General features: G+C 49.0%; 1 protein-coding gene across 2 annotated transcripts in view; it reads left to right on the top strand.

Moving 5' to 3' along the window:
* The window catches only part of Znf710 (zinc finger protein 710), a 78,533-nt gene extending 56,959 nt beyond the window's left edge, over positions 1-21,574 (top strand). For both annotated transcript variants that reach the window (XM_017803102.2, XM_008852803.3), the window contains exons 2-5: positions 8,970-10,458; positions 14,539-14,730; positions 15,063-15,237; positions 19,684-21,574. In XM_017803102.2, coding sequence (XP_017658591.1) covers positions 8,998-10,458; positions 14,539-14,730; positions 15,063-15,237; positions 19,684-19,853 — 1,998 coding nt within the window. In that variant the 5' untranslated portion in view covers positions 8,970-8,997 and the 3' untranslated portion in view covers positions 19,854-21,574. The remainder of the gene's footprint in view (positions 1-8,969; positions 10,459-14,538; positions 14,731-15,062; positions 15,238-19,683) is intronic.
* Positions 21,575-24,771: the final 3,197 nt, after the last annotated feature.

Raw genomic sequence — 24,771 nt, 5'->3', positions numbered from 1 at the left:
TTTGGCTTTTTTGAGTCAGGGTCTCCCTGTAGCCCCAGCTGGCCTGGAACTCACTCTGTAGACCAGGCTGGCCTTGAGCTCACAGAGATCTGCCTGCTTCCTTCTCCCAAGTGCTGGGATTACAGGCATGGTTTATGTGTATGCATGTATTGCCTGCATGTAGGTAAGTGCACCCATGTAGTGCAATGCCCGAGGGGGACAGAAGAGACTGTTGGGTCCCCTGGAACTGGAGTTACAGACAGTTGTTAGCTGTCATGTGGGTGCTGGGATTTGAACCTGGAGCTTCTACAAGAACAGTCAATATTCTTAACTGCTGAGCTATCGCTCCTGGTTTATGTGTATGCATGTATTGCCTGCATGTAGGTAAGTGCACCCATGTAGTGCAATGCCCGAGGGGGACAGAAGAGACTGTTGGGTCCCCTGGAACTGGAGTTACAGACAGTTGTTAGCTGTCATGTGGGTGTTGGGATTTGAACCTGGAGTTTCTACAAGAACAGTCAATATTCTTAACTGCTGAGCTATCGCTCTAGCCCCCTTATAATATACTTTTACAACATTTAAATTAGCATTTCAAGGGCTAGAGAGATGACTCAGCAGTTAAGAGTGCTTACTGCTTTTCCAGAGTGCCAGAGTTCAGTTCCTAACACCCTTGTTAGGCAGTTCACAACTCTAACTCCAGCTCCAGGGGATCCAATGCAGTCTTCTGGCTTCTGTGAGTACACATACACATACCCCTACACAGATACACATTCATACACTTTTTTTTTTTTTTAATGAGCATTTCACCAAACAAATGGGCACCATTGCTTAGCCATGATAACATAAAATTGATCATCACTGGCTGGGAGATGTAGTTCAGTGGTAGAGTATGTCTCTAACATGCACAAGGCCCCAGTACCACAAAACAATAAAATAAAAAGCATCACATCAGGCTAGGGAAGAGGGACCTTGATCTGCTCCAGAGCACGTCCCAGAAGTAGTACCTGCACAAATCTTAAAAGGGAGAGAAACTCACCCAGTGGGAGGGAAGGACAGACCTGGTGTGTACAAAGGGACCAGTTAGGAACCATCAAATGTGTGAGGGGCAGAGTAGGCAGCAGAAAGGCAGAGGACAGACTTAGGCAGCAGACTGAGGCATGGGTATTTCATCTTCTAGGCCACAGGCTTACTTGGGCATCCAGATTGGAGACCTAAATTCTAGCCTTGACTTTCCACCATCTTACTATGTGACTGTTCCTTTCCCAGCCTCAATTTCCTTACATACTTTTTTTCCAAAAAAAGCACTGAGGGCCTGGTGTTGTGGTACATACCTGTAATCCTAGCCTTTAGGAGGCTGAAATGGGAAAGTCATGAGTTGAGGTCTTGTCTGGGTTACAAAGTTTAAGACTGTAGTGCAGAGTCTAAGCCAGACATGATTAAGATTGAACCCACCAGTTTGAGGCCAGCCTGAGCACCATAGAGAGGCTGTCAAAAAAGAACAGGGACTGACCTGTTCAGACCCTTGTGTGGTTTGTGGATTGTGGCCCAGCAACTCGACTCCTGGAATTGGACCTCAGAGAAAAGGGGAAGCTGAGGCAGAGAGAATCCAGCTACACTTCCGCTGGGCCCCTGGCTGCTGAGGGAGACCTGTGACTGACAGAAGTGAGACTGTGCAAGGAACCTGAGGTTTGCACAATTGTTCAGCTTTGGGCTTTCACTTCCTCTTCCTCTCTGGAGATGTAAGCAGTTTTACCTTTGAGTCTACCATGAGGACAAAACAGGGCAAAGCTAGGAGAGAGGTTTCACTACCGGGTGAATTCCTACTAGTGTTTCTTCAGCTGTGTGCCAGGAACTTCCGTTTCCTCTTCCTGCCCAGGCTACCTGTGCTGCCCACCCTAGGACTAGCCTTTCCAGCCACGGGGGCCTGGGTTCCCAGGGGCCAGGGGCCCAGAGCCACCTCACCTCCCAGTAACACAAATGGAGACAGAGCTAGAAAGGGAAGCTGGGACCACATTCTAGGAGTCTGCGTGCCAGACCCTGAGACTTCCTCCCTCTTGTTCCCTGAAGGCCTGAACTGTCCCCACCTACCTCAGTCTGCACCTCCTGCCTCCCACAGAGCTCATGCTCTACTAGTTGGTATAAGCTTCATTTTGCTCCCTACTAGATACACTGGCGGCACCTAAGAGGTGCTCCATGAATATGTGTTGTCAGTGGATCATTTGAAGAAATGGAGACCTCGTGAACGAAAGGAAGGGGACTGGTCTTTCCAGCATCAGCCCTGACTCTGCTCAGATTGCACTGGGGAGTGGTTCCTCCTGGGGACTTCAGGAATTAATCACTGAATTAAGTCAGTTCTGAGCAGTTGGTGGCTGCACAGAAGCCACAGAACAGCTCTGCCTTTGGTTGGTTTTCAAAAGCTCCCAAGCTAGTGGGAGTTAGTCAAAGAATATCAGGCCCTACAAAATGACCCTTGTCCTGCCAACCCCAAGCCAGACCAGGTCATAAGTCCCTGCCACCCGTGCTCTGCCCACCATATGTATCCCAGGCAACACTGGTCACAATCACTTTGCCTGAGCCTCCCCATTTGTAGACAGGGGTGTGAGAGGGTCTCCAGAAAGGATAGGATCTGCTAGAGCCATGTGTTAATACGGAATGCTCTGCCACATCTTGAAGGGACCCTGTGTAGCACCTTCAAATGCACCAAGGTTCCAAATAAAGCCCGTGTGTTCGTTTTATAGATAGGGACACTGAGACCCCTGAGGGGTCAGGTGACTTGCCCAGGGTTTGGGGACTTATCAGTGTTCACAGGAGCCATAGCACAGGGGAGAAAGGCAAGGAGTTTTGGTGTAACTGAGAAGCTCTGGGCCTGGGACCCTGTTTGGGGTGGAGGAGGTCTCCTGCCAGGTCTCAAGGGGGAGACTTCATTCCCTCCCCAGGAATTGGCCCGGTCCTCTGGCCCAGGGGTGATGCAGGGCCCTGGGAAATAGGGTGGTGCTGGGATTCTGTGACACTGCAGGTCCCCTTCCCCTCCCCTGCCTTTGTTTCCTGACCTCCACAGCCTCTTTCTCTCACTCTGCTTGTTCCTCTTCTGCTCCCTGCCCCTTTCTCTGTCCCCCCACCCCACCCCCCACCCCTCTCCTTTCTCCTTTCCTTTCCCCACTCCCAGCATTACTGCACTCTGGCAGCTGTTTGTTTATTGCCATGCCTTTAACATTTACTTTCTTCATACCAGGATGGGGGTTACCCCGTCAGAGGCAAAGCTACATGCACTAATGGACATCCCTATCACTAGCCATACATAGGCGAGCACAGTGTCCACCGAGCTCTTTTCTTTGGGACATTGTCAGGAGCTTTGGTTGAGTCCCCAGTACATGTGATAGAGAAAGGCCTTGTTCTGAGAAGGGAGATGACACTGGGAGCCCCAGGGGGCTGTGCAGGCCCCTGAGTTGTATGGTCCCCTGTGGGCTCTCCTCCAACTTTGGGCAGTTCCATCCAGGGCATCAAAGAGATGGGCTATAGCCTGGGAGACAGAGCCAGAGGACATAGGCACAACTGAATCTGAGGCTGGCCTGAGAGAAAGAGAGATGCTAGGTTGGAAGCCACCTCCCCTCTGCTTATCTCTGTACATTGGACAGGAAGAGCAGATACGTCTTCTCTCACTCAGCCTCTGTCCCCTTCTATACATACATAACAATGCAAACACACACACACTCACATACTCACACCCTACATGGCTACCCCAGGGAACCAGACCACATGAACATAGGGCCCAGCCCAGAAGCCCATTAAAAAAGTACTTGCAGTATGATTCTGCTCTGGCAAGTGTGGTATAGAAGAAAGCAAGGGTCTGGCATCCAGGTGGGTGGCCAAGAAACACTTCCTGTAGGCCCTGAAGCCTTGAGGGGCTTTTGCAGTCTGGTTCATCCAGGGAGAGTTTCAGTGCTCCTGCTGGCCCCAGTACCCCAGGACAGCTCCTGCATTTAGCCATATGGCCCCCAGATTTGGAGCCTTAAGATCAGACTCCCACTGGGGGCCAGAGAGGCCTGCTGAGCCCCTGTTCTGCCCTGCCAATTAGGAACTCTGGTCACTGTAGCTTAGGCACCATCCCCTTGGCCGCGAAATAGGGAGCACATCACCTTACCTGTAGGGTTGCTGTAAGATTAAATGGCCCTGGAGCCCTAGGTAATGATAAGCTGTGGTACTTCTGCTAAGTCTTGTGGCTTGTGATAAGCTGTGATACTTCTGCTAAGTCTTGTGGCTTGTGATTGACACCTCTTAAGCCCCCCCCCATCTGTGGCCCTCCAAAAGCAAGGACATCACCTTTTGATGGCCAGGCCAGACTGCCATCAAAAATCACCTGTTCTTGAAGAGCAGCCCAGTTAGCCTGGGACAGGCTTGGTTTGTATCCTGTCTATATGTGTGACGACAGTAAAGAGTGGCTCCTTGTTGGAGGGGCCCCCAGTTTGGATGGTCAATACATGATTACTCTTGAGTAGGCAATCAGACCCTTGCTCCAGCTTCCTCAGGTTAGGTTGGCTGGTGGTCACTCTCTTGTCTCCCTAAGATGTGGCCTCTGTGCACCGTTCTCTTGGGGTTACCAGGATGGATGACAGCTGGTATTGAAAGCCACATTATCTCATCTTTGTCTATGTCAAGTCAGAAACCCTTTCTCCTTCCATAGGAGTGAGGTGAAGAAACAGACTTGGGACCCGTTAGAACTTGTCCTACCTGGGATTGATCTTGGAACTCAGCCCAAGTTCTCTTGTGTTTTTATTACTCTTTTTCTGTTTTAGTTTGACTGGCCAAAACAAAACTGAGGATGACTTTGAATTCCTGATCCTCCAGCTCCGCCTTCCAAGTGCTGGGATTACAGGTGTGCACCACCACACCCAGCTTCCAGTGCCAACTTCCAAGCACTGGCCTTGCCATGGTTGACCAGTCCCTCCTCCCCATGGGTCCTAGCTTTGGAGAAGTATAGAAAAATTGCTGAGTGTTTTGTTTGCTCAAAACCACAGCAGACACATGGGCTGCTGCCTTGTGCTGCATCAGAGACAGGCTGGTTTGACAGGTGGTGATACTCCCCAGCTTCTTCAGGAAAACCAGCAGTGGCTGGTGGGCACTAGGCCTGGCTGTGATGGGCACAGCAGGTCTCCTGTGGGCTCCATGGAGACAGAAGCCCTGTCTTGTTCACCTTTCTGTCTCCAAGCACTAGGCCTGCCGCCCAACCCAGATTTAACTATATTTGTTTCACAAATGAGTGAAGGAATTCTTAGTTTCTAACAATTATTCTTGTGATCACCAAAGCTTTGCTGAATTGGGGACCTGAGGATGGAAAAAATCTCTCCAGCCTGTGCCTGCCTGTTTTCAGAAAACCCTTCTTCTGGGAATTGAGGCTAACAAATACTTATTTGTTGCTATTACTTAGGGCTTTGTAATTAACTGTGTTCCTTGACCTGCATTGTGCTCTTTGGGCTCCCACGTCTTTTGTGTTTTCATTTCCAGTTTTCAGATGGGAAAACCTAGGTACAGGAGTGACTTTGCATAATCAACTAGAAGTAACTGAGGTGTGAGAGTCCTAGTTGAGGGCAGCTGGGCATGAGGTAGGGTGTGTTAGAAGTATATTTGTGCTGAGTGAGTGCCTTTAATCCCTGCACTCTAGAGGCAGAGGTAGGCGGATTTCTGAGATCGATGTCGGCTGGGACTATAGGGAAACCCTGTCTCAAAAAAACAAAAACAAAAAAAAGAAGTGGATTTGGCCCCCTGGACTATTCCAGATGGGACTCCAAAGCCCCTGGCAGTTCTCCTATCTGACCCCTTCCACCAGAGCCCTGCTTTGAGCCAAATAGTTTTAATCTTTAGTGTCTGTTTCAGGGAGGCTGGATTCCTGTCTGGGGTATTTTTAGCCAGCCTCAGGAAGGGGAAGCTCCGTTGAGCACAGAAGGGGGGAGGGAGCACCAGGCCTGGGCTGATTTCCTGAGGAAGGGCTGTTTGCTGGCCATGCGCCTGACCCTGGCCCTGGGAGGAGAGCAGGCAAGGCAGGCAGGAGCCACCCCACTAGTGTCTCTCCTCTTCTGGTGTGTGCCAGACACCAAGCCAGGGACATTCGTATCTGAAGCCCAGGCATGCTTTTGGTGCTCCATAGTCCTGGGGAAGCCCAGATGGGCACAAGAAGAGGCAGAGGGGGCCAGGAGACTGGTGGCAGAGCAGTCCAACAGTGCTGATGAAATGGCATGGAAGGGGGAAGGGCATGGTGTGCAAAATTGGGGCTCTCAGTGTTCACGGAGCAGGAGCAGACCAAGGCAGTTGGAGCCAAAGGAAAGGAGGAGGCTTCTGTGCTGGGCTTTGCACCTGACAGCGGGTACAGAGGCATGTTTACAAGAGCCTGTTAGATCAGAGAATGTGACCGTGAACCTAGGATCCTAGGATTTTAACATTCAAATCAGACAGTGGTCTCACATGTGTTAGCCATCAGATCTGACATGCAACTCCAAGTGTATAAGTCATTTAAAAGCTATCTTTTTATCAGTATATTCTATCAGTAGATTTAGATATTTAAATAGATAACAGTTAAAAATAACAAGCCAGGCGTGTTGGTGCATGCCTTTAATCCCAGTACTCAGGAGGCAGAGGGAGACCCTGTCTCAAAAAGGCAAAAAAAAAGAAAGGGAGAGAGAGAGAGAGAGAGAGAGAGAGAGAGAGAGAGAGAGAGAGAGAGAGAATAGGCAGCACATGTCTTCTCTTTTGTGTGTTGTTGTTTTGTTTTTGAGACAGGGTCTCTATAGCCCCAGTTGGCGTAGAACTCCCAGAGATCTGTCTGCCTCTGCCTCCAGAGGCCTGGGATTAAGGGCTGGGACCAAAGGTGTGCGCCACTATACCCAGCAGCACATGTTTTCTTTAATCCCAGCACTCAGGAGGCAGAGGCAGGCAGATCTCTGTAAGCTTGAGGCCAGCCTGATCTACATAACAAGACTAGATATAGATATATAGATATGGCTTAGGTTGTGAAGCCATTTAATATCAGGCTATGTTTGAGACCAGCCTCAACACCTAAGTTATTGTTGTATTTTCTATTCTTTGTACCCTATTGTAGCCTATATATTTTTAAAATATTTTATTTATTATTTTTACTTTATATGTATGAGTGTATTGCCTGCATATATGTAAGTGCACTCATGTCCTGCAGTGCCTGCATGGGTCAGAAAAGGGTGTCAGATCCCCTGAAACTAGAGTTACAGACCATTGTTAGCTGCCATGTGGGTGCTGGGAACCAAACCTGGGTCCTCTGCAAGAGCAGCTAGTGCTCTTAACCACTGAGCCATCTCTCCAGTGTCGATACATATATATTTATATTTATCCTTATTCATACAGCCATGCCATCACTAATGGAAACAATTAACAGATCTCAGGATCTGTGCAAAATTACTCTGGCAGCACAGCCAGTAGAACTTTTGGCATGTTTTAGAGTATGGCACATATATTTGAGTAGGTAGGGTTTTTTGCTTTTTTTTTTATCAGTTATTAAAATAATAGAATAATTTTTAAAATAGAAGGGTTGACACATGCCTTTAATCCCAGCACTTGGGAGGCAGAGGCAGGCGAATCTTTGTGAGTTTAAGACCAGCCTAGCGAGTTCCAGGCCAACTGGGGCTACAGGGAGACTGTCTCAAAAAGACCAAAAAAAAAAAAAAAATCTCTCTATATATATATTTTGGCCTTTTTGAGAGTATATATATGGGTTGGGGATATGGTTCGGTGGTAGAGTAATTGCCTAGCATGCTCAAGGCCCTGAGTCTAATCCCCAGCACTGCAGAAAGGAAAATAAAAAGCTGTTCAACTTCACTCATAAATCACCAGATATAGAAGCCCAAGACTGTAATGCCAGCACTTGGGAGACTGAGGCTGAAAGATCACAAGTTCCAGGGTAACCTCAGCTATATAGTGAAATCTTGTCTAGAAAAAGAATTATAAAGAATAGTCATTTTTGGATCAGATTTCTGAGGATTTCTTTTTTCTTTTGGTCTTTTTGAGAAAGGGTCTCCCTGTAGCCCCAGCTGGCCTTGAACTCACAGAGATCCACCTGCCTCTGCCTCCTGAGTGCTGGGACTAAAGACTTGCGCCACCACACCCATTCTGAGGATTTTTTAAAGGACCTGTAAGACACAGTTTGAAAACCACTGAACAGGGGCTGGGGAGATGGCTCAGTGGGTTAAGTACTTGCAGCAAGTATATGAAGACCTGAGTTTAATCCCTACCACCCACATAAAAATCCAAGCATGGTATCCAAGCCTGTAACCCTAGAGCTGGAAGACATAAATAGGAGGATCCCTGGGGTTTCCTGGCCCACTAGTCTAGTCAGTCTGTGATCTCCAGGTCCAATGAAAGACCCTGTCTCAAAAAGTGAGGTAGAGCACAGTGGAAGAGTACACCCGTCATCAACCTCTGACCTTCATACACGTGCTTACGTGGGCACACACACATGTACCTACATACATATCTGCACATACACGCATACACCATACACACACACACACACACGCACGAAAAAACAAAAGGGTCATTAAAGAATCATTGAACAGGTGGGTGTGGTGGTATACATCTGTAATCTTAGCACTTGGGAGTCTGAGGCAGAAGGATAATGTGATCAAGGCTACACATCAAGTTCTAGGCCAGCTACAGCTACATAGTAAAATTGGTCAAACAAACACACACAAAAGGAATCACAAAGGAACTCTACCCTCCCTGCTTTACAGTGGGAAGATCTAGGCAAGCAAGGCAGTAGGGCTTACCTAGAAGCCTTGAGATGGCTTGATACACAGTGTCATTGCTCCAGGTAATTACAAGGTATCCTGTTTTCAAGACAGGAGTAAACTGAAATCAGAGCTACAACACCCCCCCCCGCCCCCCAAAATAGCTAGGCCCTTGTCCTCACTGAATTGATGGTCCACGCAGCATGGAGCCAGCAGTATTAATGTGTCCTTCTCTTCCCACAGCGATGCCCTCGTAACCAGCCACCACGGGATGGAGGGCTTCATGGACTCAGGGACACAGACCGATGCTGTGGTGGTGCTGTCTTTGGCTCAGGCTGCTGTGTTGGGCCTAGTCTCAGAAAATGAGCTCTTTGGAGCCACCATAAGCGCCGAGGCCTTCTACCCGGATTTAGGGCCAGAGCTATCCGGGTCAGCCATGGGGGAGCCAGGACCACCCGGCCCTGACATCTATCAGCTGGCCTGCAATGGGCGGGCCCTGGAAGAGCCCCCGGAAGAGGAGGTGCTGGAGGTGGAAGCCGCCTTTGAGAAGCACACCCGGCGGAAGACGCGGCCCCCTGTGCGCCTGGTGCCCAAAGTCAAGTTCGAGAAGGCAGAGGAGGAAGAAGAGCAAGAGGTCTATGAGGTGTCCGTGCCTGGTGATGACAAGGACCCAGGCCCGACAGAGGCCCCAGGCGAGGTGGCCAGTGGTGGCTGTGAGGCCCTGGTGCAAAGCAGTGCAGTTAAGATGATCGACCTCAGCGCCTTCAGCCGCAAGCCCCGGACACTTCGCCACTTGCCGCGAACTCCGAGGCCAGAGTTGGACATGGCCCCGTTCGATCCTCCCTTCCCTGACCCAGCCCGGGATGGCTTCCCGGAGCCCAGCATGGCACTGCCTGGACCAGAGACCTTGCCCACAGAATGTAGTTTTGAGCCACCCCACCTGGCCCCCCTTAGTGACCCTGAACCTCCCACCATGGCATCGCCAGAACCGGTCAAGCCAGAACAGGGCTTCGTGTGGCAGGAGCCCAACGAGTTTGAGGTTGATGCAGCAGGCTCCACGGTGGAGCGCCACAAGAAAGCCCAGCTGGACCGGCTAGACATCAACGTGCAGATCGATGACTCCTACCTAGTAGAGGCAGGCGATCGCCAAAAGCGCTGGCAGTGCCGCATGTGCGAGAAGTCCTACACGTCTAAGTATAACCTGGTGACACACATCCTGGGCCACAACGGCATCAAGCCACACTCGTGTCCACACTGCAGCAAGCTCTTCAAGCAGCCCAGCCACCTGCAGACGCACCTGCTGACACACCAGGGCACGCGACCCCACAAGTGCCAGGTGTGCCACAAGGCCTTCACACAGACCAGCCACCTCAAGCGCCACATGCTGCTGCACTCCGAGGTCAAACCCTACAGCTGCCACTTCTGCGGCCGTGGCTTCGCCTACCCCAGCGAGCTCAAGGCCCATGAGGTGAAGCACGAGAGTGGCCGCTGCCATGTCTGTGTGGAGTGCGGCCTAGACTTCTCCACCCTGACTCAACTCAAGCGCCACCTGGCCTCCCACCAGGGCCCCACCCTCTACCAGTGCCTCGAGTGTGACAAGTCCTTCCACTACCGCAGCCAGCTGCAGAACCATATGCTCAAACACCAGAATGTGCGGCCCTTCGTGTGCACGGAATGTGGCATGGAATTCAGTCAGATCCACCATCTCAAGCAGCATTCACTCACACACAAGGTAAGGCCACCAGTCATGGCTGTCCTGCCAATGACTTTCTCTCCAGCACTTCCCAAAGTCCTGACTGAGACAACTTAGGTGATACACAGGTAATTTTCTTTTTTCTTTTTGGTCTTTTTGAGACAGGGTCTCCCTGTAGCCCCAGATGTCCTGGAACTCACTATGTAGACCAGGTTGGCCTTGAACTCAGAGATCCACTTGTCTCTGCCTCCCGAGTGCTGGGATTAAAGGCATGCGCCACCACACCCGGCTCAATTTTCTTTTTTTCATACTTACAAATTTTTACTGTTAGAAATATCATTGAAATTAATTTTTTCAACAGTAAAGTTTCTCATAAAAAGGTTTTTGAGACTGCAATGATTCAGTGGATAAAGCGCTTGCTTTCTAAACAGGACCTGAGTTCAGATCCCCAGCACACACATAAAAGTTGTATGTGGCAGTGTGCCATCTATAAAATGGCCACCAGGGCCAGAAACTGGTGGGTCCCAGTGGCAAGCTGGCCAGCTGATCTAACTGAAGAAATCAGTTCCAGGTTCAGCAATTGAGGAAGACATTCCAACATCAGTTTGTAGCCTCCAAATGCACATGTGTGAGGCAGGCAGAACTCTGTGAGATTGAGGCCAGCTTGGTCTCCATAGTGAATCAAGGCCAGCTGGGGCTACATGGAGATTCTGTCTCAAAAAGACAAAATATATATATATATACATATTTTTTTTTATTTATATGTGTGTATGTATCTGTGTGAGTGTATGCCATGTGAGTCTGTGCCTATGGAGGCCAACTCCCTGAATCTGGAGCTAAAGGTGGTTGTGAGTCACCCTACATGGGTGCTGGGAATTGAATACTGGTTCTCTTGGAAGAGCAGCAAGTGCTCTTAACTACTGAGCCATTTCTCCAGCCCCCACGTAAACAGGTTTTTGAGTAAAATGTTTGTAAAACTCCTGAACGACTCAAGGGACTCAGTTTGAGAATCATAGACTAACCTCCCTAATTTCTAGATATTGGGACTGAGGCCTGAGAGAGGTCAGGATGCCACAGGCAATGGCCAGAAATGAAACGGATAACTTGTAGATCTTGTCATCACAAAAGCATATCAAAACCTATGATTTCCCTTCATGAAAGGCCAAATATATCTGATTATAAAAGAGGGATAGATGGGGCTGGGGAAGGCTGACGAGATAATTTCAGTAGGTAAAGGCACTTGCTGCCAAACCTGATGACCTGAATTAGATCCTTGGAGCCCACATGGTAGGAGAGAGCTAACTTCCCTGAGTTGTCCTTTGACCTCCACACAGGTGCCCATCACTACACACACAACAAATAAATGTAGTTTAAAAAAAAATTTTTTTAATGGGGATGGAGAGTTAGTTACTTACCATACAAGCATAAAGTCTTGAGTTTGATGCCCAGTACCCCTGTAAAAAACTGGGCACGATTGCACACACTTATAATTCCCAGTGCTGGGGAAGCAGGGAAGGAAGATCCCTGGAGCTCGATGATAAACCAGCCTACTTTAATAGGTGAAGCAAGGGTCCCTATGAGAGACCCTGTCTCAAAAAAACAAGGTGGACAGCTCCTGAGGAAGGACACCCAAGGTCGACTTCTGGCATGCACACTCTCACACAACACACAGACACACACACGAAAAAGTGTAAGAAAAAAGTTTTGCAGAAAGTGTAAGTGGTCAAGACAAGGTAAGTGGTCAAGTGCAAGGCTCACCTAGGCAAGGTAATCTGTGAAGGTAGAAAACTGTGCAGCTATGTCCTTATCCACCAGGTCCCTAAACCCAGCTATTCTCCCTTTCTTCCTCTTCCTGGTGTTAAGCCACCAGCCCCCAGCCCCCCGCCTCTCAGCCATCACCACCTCCTGCAAGAAGCCTTTATGTCCAGGCAGATGGAATGAGGCCCCTTAGGTCCCACTATCCCACTCTGGCAGTTGACTGGCCCAGTTTCCTCTAAAATCCAGCCAACTTAGCATGTAGCACTTCCTCTCTCTGTGGTAGCCTCTGGTGATACTCCATGTCTCTCTCTCTCACAGTGAACACTACAGTGAACTGCCAGGCCAGGAACCCAAGTTTCTCTGGCCCCCAGAACTTTACTGCTAGTGCAGAGACTGGCAATGTCCACCACAGGGTATTTCCTGTCAGTTGTAGCAGCTGCTGAATGTATAATGCTAAGAACCATTCTGATGCTGAATCTGAGCTTGGCAGTAAAACTGTATGATTGATTATTAATGTCTACAGGAGTGAAGAGTGGAAGAGGAAGATGTATATGCTGTGTTTCCCATCTTTCTCCTCTACTCAGACTTCAAAATCCCCATTCTAAAGTGTTTAGAGATAAAGAATACTATGAAGAAAAGCTAAAAGCACAACTCAAAGACTAATGAAATTGAAAACATCTGTATCAGTGGCCTAAATTTGTACTCCATGCACATCTATATTTACAGCTCAGGAATGGGGTCCCCTGGTGGTTATGTACACCTGCAGTGTAGTGAAGATAGAGTGTTATCACATGAGAGCTAGCTCCTGGCAGCTAAGAGGATAGACACAGGGGCCGTTGAACTATAATACATACCCTGGGTTCAGTCACCAGCACACATGTACAAAAATAGGTAAGTGACCACAGATTCTTGTCTGGCCCATTGTCTGTCGTCCTCAGCAGAGTACAGCTCCCAACTTCCCAACTATAATCTGTCCTTCCCTCCCAAGCAGTCCCTGTATACACAGCACCCTGTCCTGTATTGGAGGTCAGTTCTAGGCCACAGAGACTCATGTGACAGTTTAGGTGACAGTTCAGACTAGTCCAGTTCAGTGTTTCCTGGGGCTGATGTCAGTGATAAGAATCACCTGGGGGACTCTTACAACTAAAAATACCTGGGCCATTCCAGACCCCACTGAGGGAGCCTTTCAAGAGGGAGGCCTGAGAAATGGTCTACTGGACAAGAGATGAGTGGCTCTCATCTTTTGGGAAGATTTGAGAAATACATTCAAGGGGTCTGTGGAAGAATGAGGTTTTGAGAAATCTGTGCAGACCTGAGCATTAGTCATTTTCCCTGGAGGTGCAAAGTATTCTTTGTTTTGTTTTATTCCTAGTAATGGTGATTGAACCCAGGACTTCACCCTTAGTAGATAAGTTCTCTACTACTGAGCTATATCCCCAGCATTTGGGGTAGGGAGAGTATTTTGTGCATTTGAGGGTTTTGCCTGCCTGGTAAGTATACTGCTTGCATGCTGTGCCTGTAAAAGCCAGAAGAGGTTGTCAGATTCCCTGAAACTGGAGTTATCAGTTGTTAGCCTCTATGTGGGTGCTGGAAACTGACTGAACCCTGTCCTCTGCAAGAATGCCATTTCTCCCCCAGATCCCCCCCTTTTTAAGACAGAATCTTTGAGTTGCCCAGGCTGGCCTTGAACCTGTTCTATAGCCAAGGCAACCTCTGAACTTTCCATCCTCCTGTCTTAGCCTCCCAAGTAGATGGGATTAGCAGGCCTGTGCCACCATGACTAGAAACATGTAACTTTTTGTTGTTTTCCCACCCTTTCTCCACACCGACAACTTTTTGTTGTTTTAAAGACAAGGTCTCGTGATATAGTACATTTGTCTCAAATTTTGTGCCCCACCACCACCACCACCTTAGTCTCTGTCCTAGGAGTCTAACCTAGGGCCTTGCACATACTGGACAGATTCTCTACCACTGAGTGCAGCTCAGTGCACAGAAGCACAGCTTTAATCACATTCCCAAAGGGGCCTATCCCCAAAGAGACAGAACTGAAAAGAAACAAACACACATATCTTTGATCTAACGAAAATTGTCCAGGCTACCAGGCAGAGACACTGTCCCGCTGACCACAGGCCCCTGGCACTGCCTGGCATGGTGCTGGCTGCTGGCTTATAGCAGGGTGCAGATGCCTGGTTGATGGGTGGATGGATGGATGGATGGACACTCCTTTACCTCTATTTGCTGGTGCAGACCTACTTGCATGCCCATCTGGTTGGCAGGGATATTAAGGTACACAGCAATACATTTGCCAGAGCTGCAGTTCTGTTAATGCCCCAGTCCTGATTGGTGCCTCTACCCCTACAGGGCGTGAAGGAGTTCAAGTGCGAGGTGTGTGGCCGGGAGTTTACCCTACAGGCCAACATGAAACGCCACATGCTGATCCACACCAGCGTTAGGCCCTACCAGTGCCACATCTGCTTCAAGACCTTTGTGCAGAAGCAAACCCTCAAGACCCACATGATTGTGCACTCGCCTGTGAAGCCATTCAAGTGCAAGGTACAGGGACTGTCCCCACAGCCAGAGTGGCCAATCCTTGCCTGGGCTTGGGGAGTTTGAATGGGCAAGTGGGGTTTCTGGATAGCTGAACAGGGTGAAGGTCATGGTGCTGTGAGCTCAGTCCAGACCCTGTAATGAGATGAACCCTACTTTCTACCACCAGTTCAGAAAGCAGGAGACACAAAAAGCAGAGATTGCTTTTCTCTGCCTCTCCATCCAGCCTTGAAAGGACAGGGTGCCCTGTGTAGTGAAGGGGGCTCTGCTGAGGTGGTGGAAGTGGGCAAGGCCTGGTGACAGGCACCCTACAGCACTATGGAACTTCCCTATTCCAGGTGTGCGGGAAGTCCTTCAACCGCATGTACAATCTGCTGGGTCACATGCACCTGCATGCGGGGAGCAAGCCCTTCAAGTGCCCCTACTGCTCCAGCAAGTTCAACCTCAAGGGCAACCTGAGCCGGCACATGAAGGTCAAGCATGGCGTCATGGACATCGGCCTGGACAGCCAAGGTGGGTGGGCTGTGCACAGTGGACAGAGCAGGAATGACAGCAGCATGGCACGCTCGGGAGTCTCCTGTCCAATTAGGGGCATAGGGAGGCTGGCCAAGGCTGAGACTTCATTGGGGTGGACTCAGGTCTGGAGAGAGGGGGAGCCTGGAGGACCATCATGGCAATAATGGGGGGTATTTATGTCTTCTAAGGATTTACATGGGCTCACAAATACAATAATAATAAAAACAATAACTTATACATATTGAGTGCTGTGTAACTCATGTGATCCCCACAGGGAGGCTGGCTCTGCATTACCCCCATCCTTCAGCAGAAACTTCAGGACAGAGAGGGTGGGAGAGTAACAAAAGGGGAGACCATGAGGTCACACTTCTAAGTGCACATTGGAGGGGAGTGCTGAGCCTCCTGGCAGATCCGAGCATCATGCTTGCCATGTTAGGAGAGGGACTGGTGGTCCTGCCATTAAGCTTTCTGAGAAAGAAAAATAAGTAGGAAAAATTATTTTTAAAATAAGCCAGATGTGGTGGTACATGCCTTTAATCCCAGCGCTCCTGAGGCAGAGGCAGGTGAGTTCCCGGTCAGCTGGAGCTACTGGGAGACACTGTCTCAAAAAAAAAACAAAAAAAAACCCCTCAGATCTGGAGAGCTGGGTATGGCTTGTAATTCCAGTACTCAGGAAGTTGAGGCAGGAAGACTACAAGTTCTAAGGCCAACCTGGGCTACACAGTGAGACCCTATGCCAGAAGGGGAAGTGGGGGGGCGATCAAACAAAATAGTGTATGTGGGTTGAGTAGAATGCCATTTTTCAGAAAGAATTTCTCCTTGTCTGTGCTCCCTTGCTTGTCACTTGTTTGCAGTAATGTTCAGTGTCCACTGGGTACTCACTGGGATGTTTAAAGTTAAACTCGATTTTAGTTAGTGTGTCTTTTCTTGTCTTTTTGAGACAGGGTCTCCCTGTGGCCCCAGCTGGCCTGGAATTCGCTATGTAGACCAGACTGGGCTTGAACTCAAGAGATCCACCTGCCTCTGCCTCCCAAGTGCTGGGATTAAAGGCAGTAGGTAAATTTTTTAAAAAGAAGAAAAAAAAGGGGGCGGGGGCTGGAGAGGTGGCTCAGCGGTTAAGAACACTGGTTGTTCTTGCAGAAGACCTGGGTTCTAATCCCAGCACCCACATGGCAGCTAACAACTGAAGGTAACTCCAGTCCCAGGGGATCCAACAGCCTCTTCTGACCTCCTCGGGCATTGCATGACACAGGTGCACTTACCTACATGCAGGCAATACATGCATATACACAAAATAACAATAATAAACAATTTTTTAAAAAAAGGAAAAAAAAATATAGAAGAAATTTCCAGAGAAGCTAGATGTGGTAGCACAGGTCTGCAATGTAAGCACAGAAGCAGAAAAATTGCCACAAGTTTGAAGTCAAGCTGGCCTACATCAAAAAACTCAGAACAGAAATGGAAAAGAAATTTCCAGAAAAGATCCATTTTGGCAGCTAGTAGAAGTCTCAGAGGCTGTTGTGAAACATCCTCACTTCTGTCCGGTCACAGCAGAGCTGACCATTGGTCTCTCCAGCCTCTTGGAAAGCTCATTGTGTGTGGTGGGGGTTTCAGAGATTGTTCAGGCAGGAGGAAACTGGAGGCACAGCCCAGAGGCTCCTTGCTGGGAGCATTCTCTGGTGAGACACTGTCTAAGCAGTAGCCAGGTGAGTTGACTAGCCTTGTACAATTGATTTTTCACTAGAAATGGCTACAGTAGCCTTGGTTTTGGAACAACTGACAGGCCTGGGGTTCTGGGAGAGCTTGTTGAAGAAGCTAGTTTTTCAATAGGCTGCTTTGGTAGGTGAGAAGGAACCCTGCCAGCTGCATCTGGTGCTCTTGTAGCCCTTTGAAACAACATCAGATTGGGGTCTTGTGGACTATCAGCCCTGCCCTGGGTCCATTGAGTGGGAATCTGCATTCCCAAAAGCCCCTGTGATTCCTTGCCCAGTGGAGATCCAGAAGCATGGAACTGGTATACTTCAGAATCTCCCTGAGGAGGGGTCAAACTGCAGGGCCCCATCCAACAATTTCTGGGGTGGGGTGAGGGAATTGCATTTCCAATAGGCCCCCTTTAGGTGCCTTTCATCTAGACCTCCCAGGACAGGGTCTCCAATTGTCTACCCATGGGGAGTCATTGGAGGAATTTTTAAAATGCTAATGGTGAGTCTGGCCCCCTGAGGTGCTGGGCCAGTGTAAGGGTTTGTAAGTAAGTACTTTATTTGGTAGTTCTGCTGCAATGGACCCACCTTGTAGCTAGCTAGTAAAGAGACCAAGCCAGTCTTGCCCTTTTGCAAATAACTGGAGCCATTAAACCTGGTTCTCAGGACAGAGGGGGAACAAGCTCTTTCCTGAGGTCAGTAATGAACCGGCTGGAGCCCCATCCATCTCTTCCATGTACATGCACTGCTGGAGAAAGGCAGTGAAGCCATCTCACAAACCAGGTTATAATTTAGGAAGATGGATCAAAGACCATGTAAAAACTCATCCAGCTAGACATGGTGGTGCATGCTATAATCCCAGCACTTGGGACATGAGGCACAAAGATCAGGCGTTCAAAGGCATTCCTCATCTACATAAGTGAATTCAAGGTCAGGTGGGCTAATGAGATTTAACATTTTTATTTTATGTGTATGAGTGTATTGCCTGCATGTATGTGCACCCATGTCATGCAATACCCACCGAGGTCAGAAGAGGGTATCAGATCCCCTGGAACTGGACTTAAGGATAGTTGTTAACCGCCATGTGGGTGCTGGGAACTGAACCTAGCTCCTCTGCAAGCACAAGAACAGCCAGTGCTTTCACTGCTGAGCCTTCTCTCCAGCCCCAAGTCTTCCAGACTATTCCCTGGGGCCAACTGGATGGAGATGAAGCAGGGACATGGAAGTTTAGCTTATTTTTATACCAGCAGTCTAATATGATCTAGCAGCAGGACTTGAGGGGGAAACAACCCAGATAAAGTGTGCTGGGACAATTAACCATGTTTATAAAGTCAGGAAGACTCAGTGTATTGGATGCAGTGACTCAACAACTTGAAGGAGTTGAGGATATAGCCTATCTGGCCTGGCATGCACAAGGCCCTGGATTCGATTCCAGTACCACATAAACCAGGTGTAGTGGTGTACCCATATGATCCCCAGCACTCTGGAGGTAGAGACAGGAAGAGCAAAGGTCATCTTTGAATTTGAGTTTGAGGCCAGTCAGGATTATAGATCTTCTCTCAAAAGAAAGAAAAATGTCTAGGCTATCCTTAAGAGCTGGACAGCTCAACCCCTCAACAATGACATCAGGATTAGGCTCAAGCCATGAGTCCACAGCATCAGCTCTCATTTTCTTCGTGATGTCAAGATGGCTGCCAGTGGCCACCAAAGCACTGTGCTTCCTGTTCACATTCAGTGGAAGAATAAAAGCTGTTCTCTTCTTTAAAACCAATAAGAACCTTCTAAGAACTTACCAACAGGCATTTCCTCCTGATCCAAATGGCCAGAATTAGGTTACATGCCAATTTCTGAGCCACTCATTGGCAGAGAATGGATTACCTTAAACTAGTGATTCTCAGCTGGTGGGGGTGGGGGTGAAATTCACCCTCAGGTGACATTAAGTGGACAGAGTGCAGGATGCTAAACATGTAGTGCACAATGCAACCCCACAGCAATGGATCATGACCCCAGATAGGAGTAATATCAAGGTTAGACCCCTAGGCTGGGTCTCCACCAACCCCCCCCCCCAAATTTCCTTAGTGGACAGAAGCAGAGCACACTTAGCCAGTGAGCCTCACTTAGTCCCTGCCAGCCAGGCACTTGGGGCTTCCAGCTCACACCTTGTGTCTCCTCTGGAGGAACTGCCTATTTGGTTACCACAGCAAGCTTTATAAGATTTCAACCGAACAGAGTTACAAGCTACCCCTCAGAGTTTCTTCTGCCTCACAAAGAGCTTTGTCAACCTACCTTGGCTGAGTGTGTCCTTGGAGAACCCAGGCCCAGGGTGGAGTTGGTTTAGAGAACTAATGGAGAAACAGCATCCTCCAATGCTGTGAAGCAGAACCATGCATGCAAGTTTCCGGAGCACTTGCTAAGTGACCTTGGGCAAGTTGATTAATCTTTTGATCTGTGAACTGAGGTTGCAGGTTTACATTGGATGAGACAAGGCATAAGAAGCACTTGGCACGCAGTGGGTATTAAATAAGTCACATAGCAAAGGGGGACCAATGACAGAGGATGAGCCAGGAGGATTTAGTGGCTTAATAAGGGCATGACCTATGGTCTCTGTCTGAGGCTCCTGTACACAAACAGCTGTAGGGCCCATGGGACCCTGGGTGGGAAGACTGAGAGGAAGCATTGAACTTTTAAAATGTCCAGTGTTCACAAGGCAGTGTACAGGCCTAATTGTGCCCTTTTCTTGCAGACCCCATGATGGAGCTGGCAGGCCCTGACCCCTCTGAACTTGATAGCCAGCAGGAGATGGAGGACTTTGAGGAGAACACCTATACCTACTCTGGCGTGGACAGCAGCACAGAGGCCAGCACCCTCACTGAGCAGGCCATGAAGGAGATGGCCTACTACAACGTGCTATAGCGGGCCAGCCAAGGGGGCCGGGAGGGCACAGGGTGAGACCCATGTGCTGAGGGCTGTACCTCTACAGCCCAAAACCAAGCTACTGCCTACCACCCAGCCTCCCCTCCCCAGTCATTTGCACCACTAGGGACCTTTAGACCAAATGGAGACTGTACTACTGTCCTTGCAGGGAGCTGGGCACAGGCCTAGACATCCCAGCAAGGGAAGGGTAACCAGAAGGCCCAGATCTGGTTCTCCTTGGCCTGCTGCTGTGGGTGGGTGGGGAAAATGCTGGTAGGGCCTCTTGGGGACAGAGCAAAAAGGGCATAGGCTTGCAGGACCTCTCCAGGCCACCTCAGGCCCAGCAGAGCTCTTTGTGAAGAGAATGCTTGAACCAGGCCTTGTCTCTCTTCTGTACCATCCCTGGCCTCTAAGGATATCTGAGCTCCTGCGCTGGTCAGCACTGCCTACCCCTATCCTGTTCAGACTCAAGAACTTCCCTGTCACCTAACAGCCGGGGCACTTTGCCTTCTACCTCCTGGGCCCCCCTTGCTTGATACAGGCATGCATGCGGCCCTAGCCCTGGCCCTGCCTGTAGGAAGCCAAGGAGCCCAGCCCCCAGAGCACACTCCTGCTCTACAATCCTGTTTGAAAGAGAGTGACCCTAATGTGTGTTTTGGCACATTTCATCCAGTTCTATACCAAGCTAGGGCACCAACCACTGTACCCTCACCAAACAGAATTGGAACACGCTTTGTGTCTGGCACACACTGACAGGTCCCTGGGACCAAGAGGGGCTACTCTCAGGGGAAGCCAAGAAGACCACTTGTGGGAAGAAAGGGACTAGAAAGGTTTCTTATGAACAAGCAGGTACTGTGAGGAGAGGTGAGTCCAGGCTCAGTAGGCTCCCAGGGAAGAGCAGCATATTTATAAAGGAAATTGAAGACCATAGAGGGGGGGAAAATTTTTTTTTGAGCAAATGGGGATATTTTGAAGGTAATTTATTACTTTCCAACTCTGTGTTGCCTATCATCTTTTTTTGATGGAGTTGCGCTTTTTTTTTTCTAAACATAAGCTTTCTTGTGTGCTGTGTGTGCTTCCTGCTTCCCTTACCTAGAGCAGCCAGGCCTGGTAGGACTTGGGCCCTGGCCAGTAGGTGCAGCTGCTGGCTGGGAGCCTTAGGGCTAGGGCAGGAAGGAGAAGGAGGCAGAGAGCCCACATGGCCCCTCTAGCCAGTGTCTCTGTGCTGTCCTGGTGGCCAGGGCTGCTGACTCCCCGTGACCAGCAGCCCCCTCCTTACCTGCCCATTCTCCCCGCTGTGTCCCCCAGGTAGTGACTAGCACATTCAGGAACTCCAGGGCACCCAAACTCCTACCCATAAATCCTGAGGCCCCCATGGGGAGAGCTATCCCCAGAGGCACAGATGAAGCCACCAGCTTTGGCTGAAAAACCAGGAGGGGAAACCAGCTTTGGCAGGGCGAGGGGTGCTGATTGGAAGTGCAGCTGCCCCCAAGCCTTTGTCCCTAAGTGAAACACCAAGCTAGGCCTCGGTGACTGTCAAAACTGGGGGGTGGGGTGGACACAATGGCCTAAGTGTGGCTCCCCAGGCCCCCAGCCTCCCAGGTGCCTGCCATGATGACCCTCAGGTGGCAGTGATTGGGTGTCACTGTACAAGACATTTCTCCTGCTGAGCAGAAGGCCTCACCCCTGCAAACTACCTCTTCCCACGATGTCTTTCTCCCCTGGTACCAAAAAGCACCCTGTACCTCCTCCTCTCCTGCCAGTGCAGTGGCCTTGGTCTTGGAAACAGAAGGGAGAAGTCTGGCCTGGGCAGGATCTCTCTTGGCCTCTCAGCCCACCATTGGCACAGTACTGAGGGGTTCCACATTCAGTCCCTGCCCTGTGCCTTGTACCTGGGCATTGCAGAGAGGAAGGCACAGCACAGTGCACAGTTGGAGCTGGGGGTGGTCCTGGCAGGCTCTGCCTCACCCTTCCCAGCCTTCTCATAAGGATGACTCAGAAACCCTGGGCAAATTCCACTCTAACTTATTTTGACGTGTATACAAACCAACTGTTTAGAGATTCCACTTGTGCAGAGCCCTACTGTGTTTTTATGTTCCTGTTTAAAAGAGAAGTTTACTTAGCAATAATTATAAATAAATGAATATTCTTTAGTGAGGTGACTACATGTGATTCTTCCCACGGCTCTTGGGATCCCTTCTCCCCGAAAAGAGAATCCCAACAAGGCTTCCTGACCCCACACCAGAGAGGGTCCCTCTGTGGTGGTGCAGAGGGTGCAGGACTGTCCTAGACTCAGGAATGGCCACCTGCAGTGCCAGATACTTATGGGGGGAGGATTCCAAGGCCCCAGAATTCCTACCACTTGCCAAAAGTGACTTCCTCTTCCCTCACCCACCCATACAGCACCCCATATGGATGTGTGACAGAAGCCAGCTCTCCATTCCAGGCTGGGTCTCAGAGGCTGCCTTCTGGGGAGCTGCCTACCCTGTACTAATGACAAGCAAGGAGACCAGAAGCCTAGGCTTCCTTTGAGAACAGGGTCTGCTGGGACTAGTCCTCCAGATTTTCTTCCTATGTATGGCCTGGGGTTTCAGTTGTTGATGGTCCCACTGATACTAGAGAAATGGATTTTGGGTTGCTAAATATAATCTCCCCTTGGAATCCATGGGGAACTGACTCTAGGACCTCTACCCCAGGGATACAGAAATCCAAAGACATGCAAGCCCCTTCCACAACATAGAACCAACACACAGCCTAAGGCAATATAAGGGAGGAGGAGGAAAAAGTATCTGCTTACGACAGATGCAGCTTTTCCCCCTAATACTGTCTTCTGTGTCCTTTTTGAGACAGGATTTCATATAAACTCAAACTAGCCTTGAACTTCTAATCCTCCAGCCTCCATGTCCCAAGTGCTGTGATTACAGGTTTGTGTGTGATTTCACCTGGCTTATTTTTGCTTTTTTTTTTTTTTTTTTTTTTTGGGGAAAGGGTCTCCGTATAGCCCAAAATCTCCCTGTGGGGGGCTGGGTTTACAATGGTGTGCCTTTTTTTTTTTTTTTTTTTTTTTTTTTTTGAGGTAAGAGTCTCAGTATAGCCCAAAATCTACCTGTGGAGGGCTGGGATTACAAGTGTGTGCCTGTAGTTTTTGTCTTGTTTTTTAGTTTTTGTTTTGTTTTGTCTTTGAGACAGTAGTCTCCCTGTAGCCCTAGCTGGTCTGGAACTCACTTATGTAAACCAGTCTGGTCTAGATCTTACATAGCTCCATCCACATGCCTCTGCCTCCCCGAGTGCTGGGATTAAAGGCATGCGACACCATGCCCAGCTAGTTTTTGGGGTTTTTTTTGAGACAGGGTCTCACTATATACCTCTCTCTGACTGGCCTGGAATTTGCCATCCTTCTGTCTCAGCTTCATGAACTGATAAGCAATGTGCAAAGAACTTTTCAGTTTGTTTTGTTTTTTTATTTTTGAGACGGGCTGGCTCATGGTGATCTCCCTACATCAACCTCCCAACTATTGAGGTTATAGAAGTGCACCACCACACCCAGCTTTTTTCCAAGTATCCCCAATCTGAGTTTGATTCAAATATAAAACCTGGGAACAGGGCTGGGAATGTGCTTGCTAGGATGCAGGAGGCCCTAGATTTGATCCGCATCACTGCATAGAATGTGGTGGCCATGGCTATAATCCCAGCAACTCAGGAGCTGGACATAGGAGGCTCAGTTCAGGGTCATCCTTGACTACACAGTAAGTTTGGGCCAGCATGGGATACATGAAACTCTGTCTCAAAAAGACTGGTAATATAGTTCAATGCCTAACTGTATATAAGGCCCCAAATTCAATTCCCAGCACCAAAAACCAAAAAGACAAACAAAAAAACCCAGTGGCTATACAGAGCTGACTATACTATCAAGAAAAGGTTACCCAGGTCTTTGCCAGGATATTTTAACACCAACAAAAATCGAATCACTGCATAGAAGACAGTGCTTTCAGTTGAATATATGAAGCCATGGAGCAGGATTTTTTAATGTGTTTATGGGAGGTATGTACACATGAGCTCAGATGCCCAAGGAGGTCAGAGGCATCAGATCCCCTGTAACTGCAGTTACAGGCAGTTGTGAGCCACACAGTGTGAGTGCTAGGAATTGAACTTGGGTCCTCTGGAAGAGCAATAACATTCTAACCACTGAGCCATCTCTTCAGCCTCCAGAGCAGCTTTTTAACATCCTACTCTTCTAATTGTGCCAAAGTATGGTAAAGATGAACCCAAGTCTGGGAATTACTAGCCTGAGCTACAGGAGCCCCCTATTCTACATGAGCCTCAAAACACCTGGGAAGTCCTGAGAAGCAAGCACTGGGAGAATGTTTTAAGTACAAGAAAGGGCAAAGAAGGAAGGGCATGGTGGTACATGCATTTTAAGCCCAGACAGAGGCCAGCGGATTTCTGAGTTCCAGGCCAGCCTGATCTACATAGCAAGTTCTAGGCTAGCCAGAACTACATAGTGAGACTCTGTCTCAAAAAAACAACAACCCAAAACAAAACACTAAAAAAGGCAAATCATATCTACCGATGTTTAGGGTTGAAATAAATAGAAAGTAATAAAGGTTAGACATGATGGCACACACCTATAATCCCAACAGTTGGCAGGTGAAAGCAGGAGGATCAATGGTTCAAGAGCCTTAGATACTTGAGATGCTATCTAAAAAATAAATCAATAGGGCCAGGTGCAGTGGTACATAGCTTTAGTCCCAGCACTCAACAGAGGTAGGCAGATTCTATGAGACTGAGGCCAGTCTGGTCTACATAGTTCCAGGCCAGCTGGGGCTACAAGAAGACCCTGACTCCAAAAAAGAAAAGAGTAAGTAATAGGGCTGGAGATGCAGCTGGAGATATAGACTGTTTAGCATGCACAAGGCTA

The sequence above is a fragment of the Nannospalax galili genome, unplaced genomic scaffold (genome assembly GCF_000622305.1).
Source record: "Nannospalax galili isolate Female #2095 unplaced genomic scaffold, S.galili_v1.0 scaffold185, whole genome shotgun sequence".
Classification (NCBI taxonomy): Eukaryota; Metazoa; Chordata; class Mammalia; order Rodentia; family Spalacidae; genus Nannospalax; species Nannospalax galili.
Note: the sequence above shows the minus strand (reverse complement) of the source record. Positions and strands in the feature narration are given on the sequence as shown.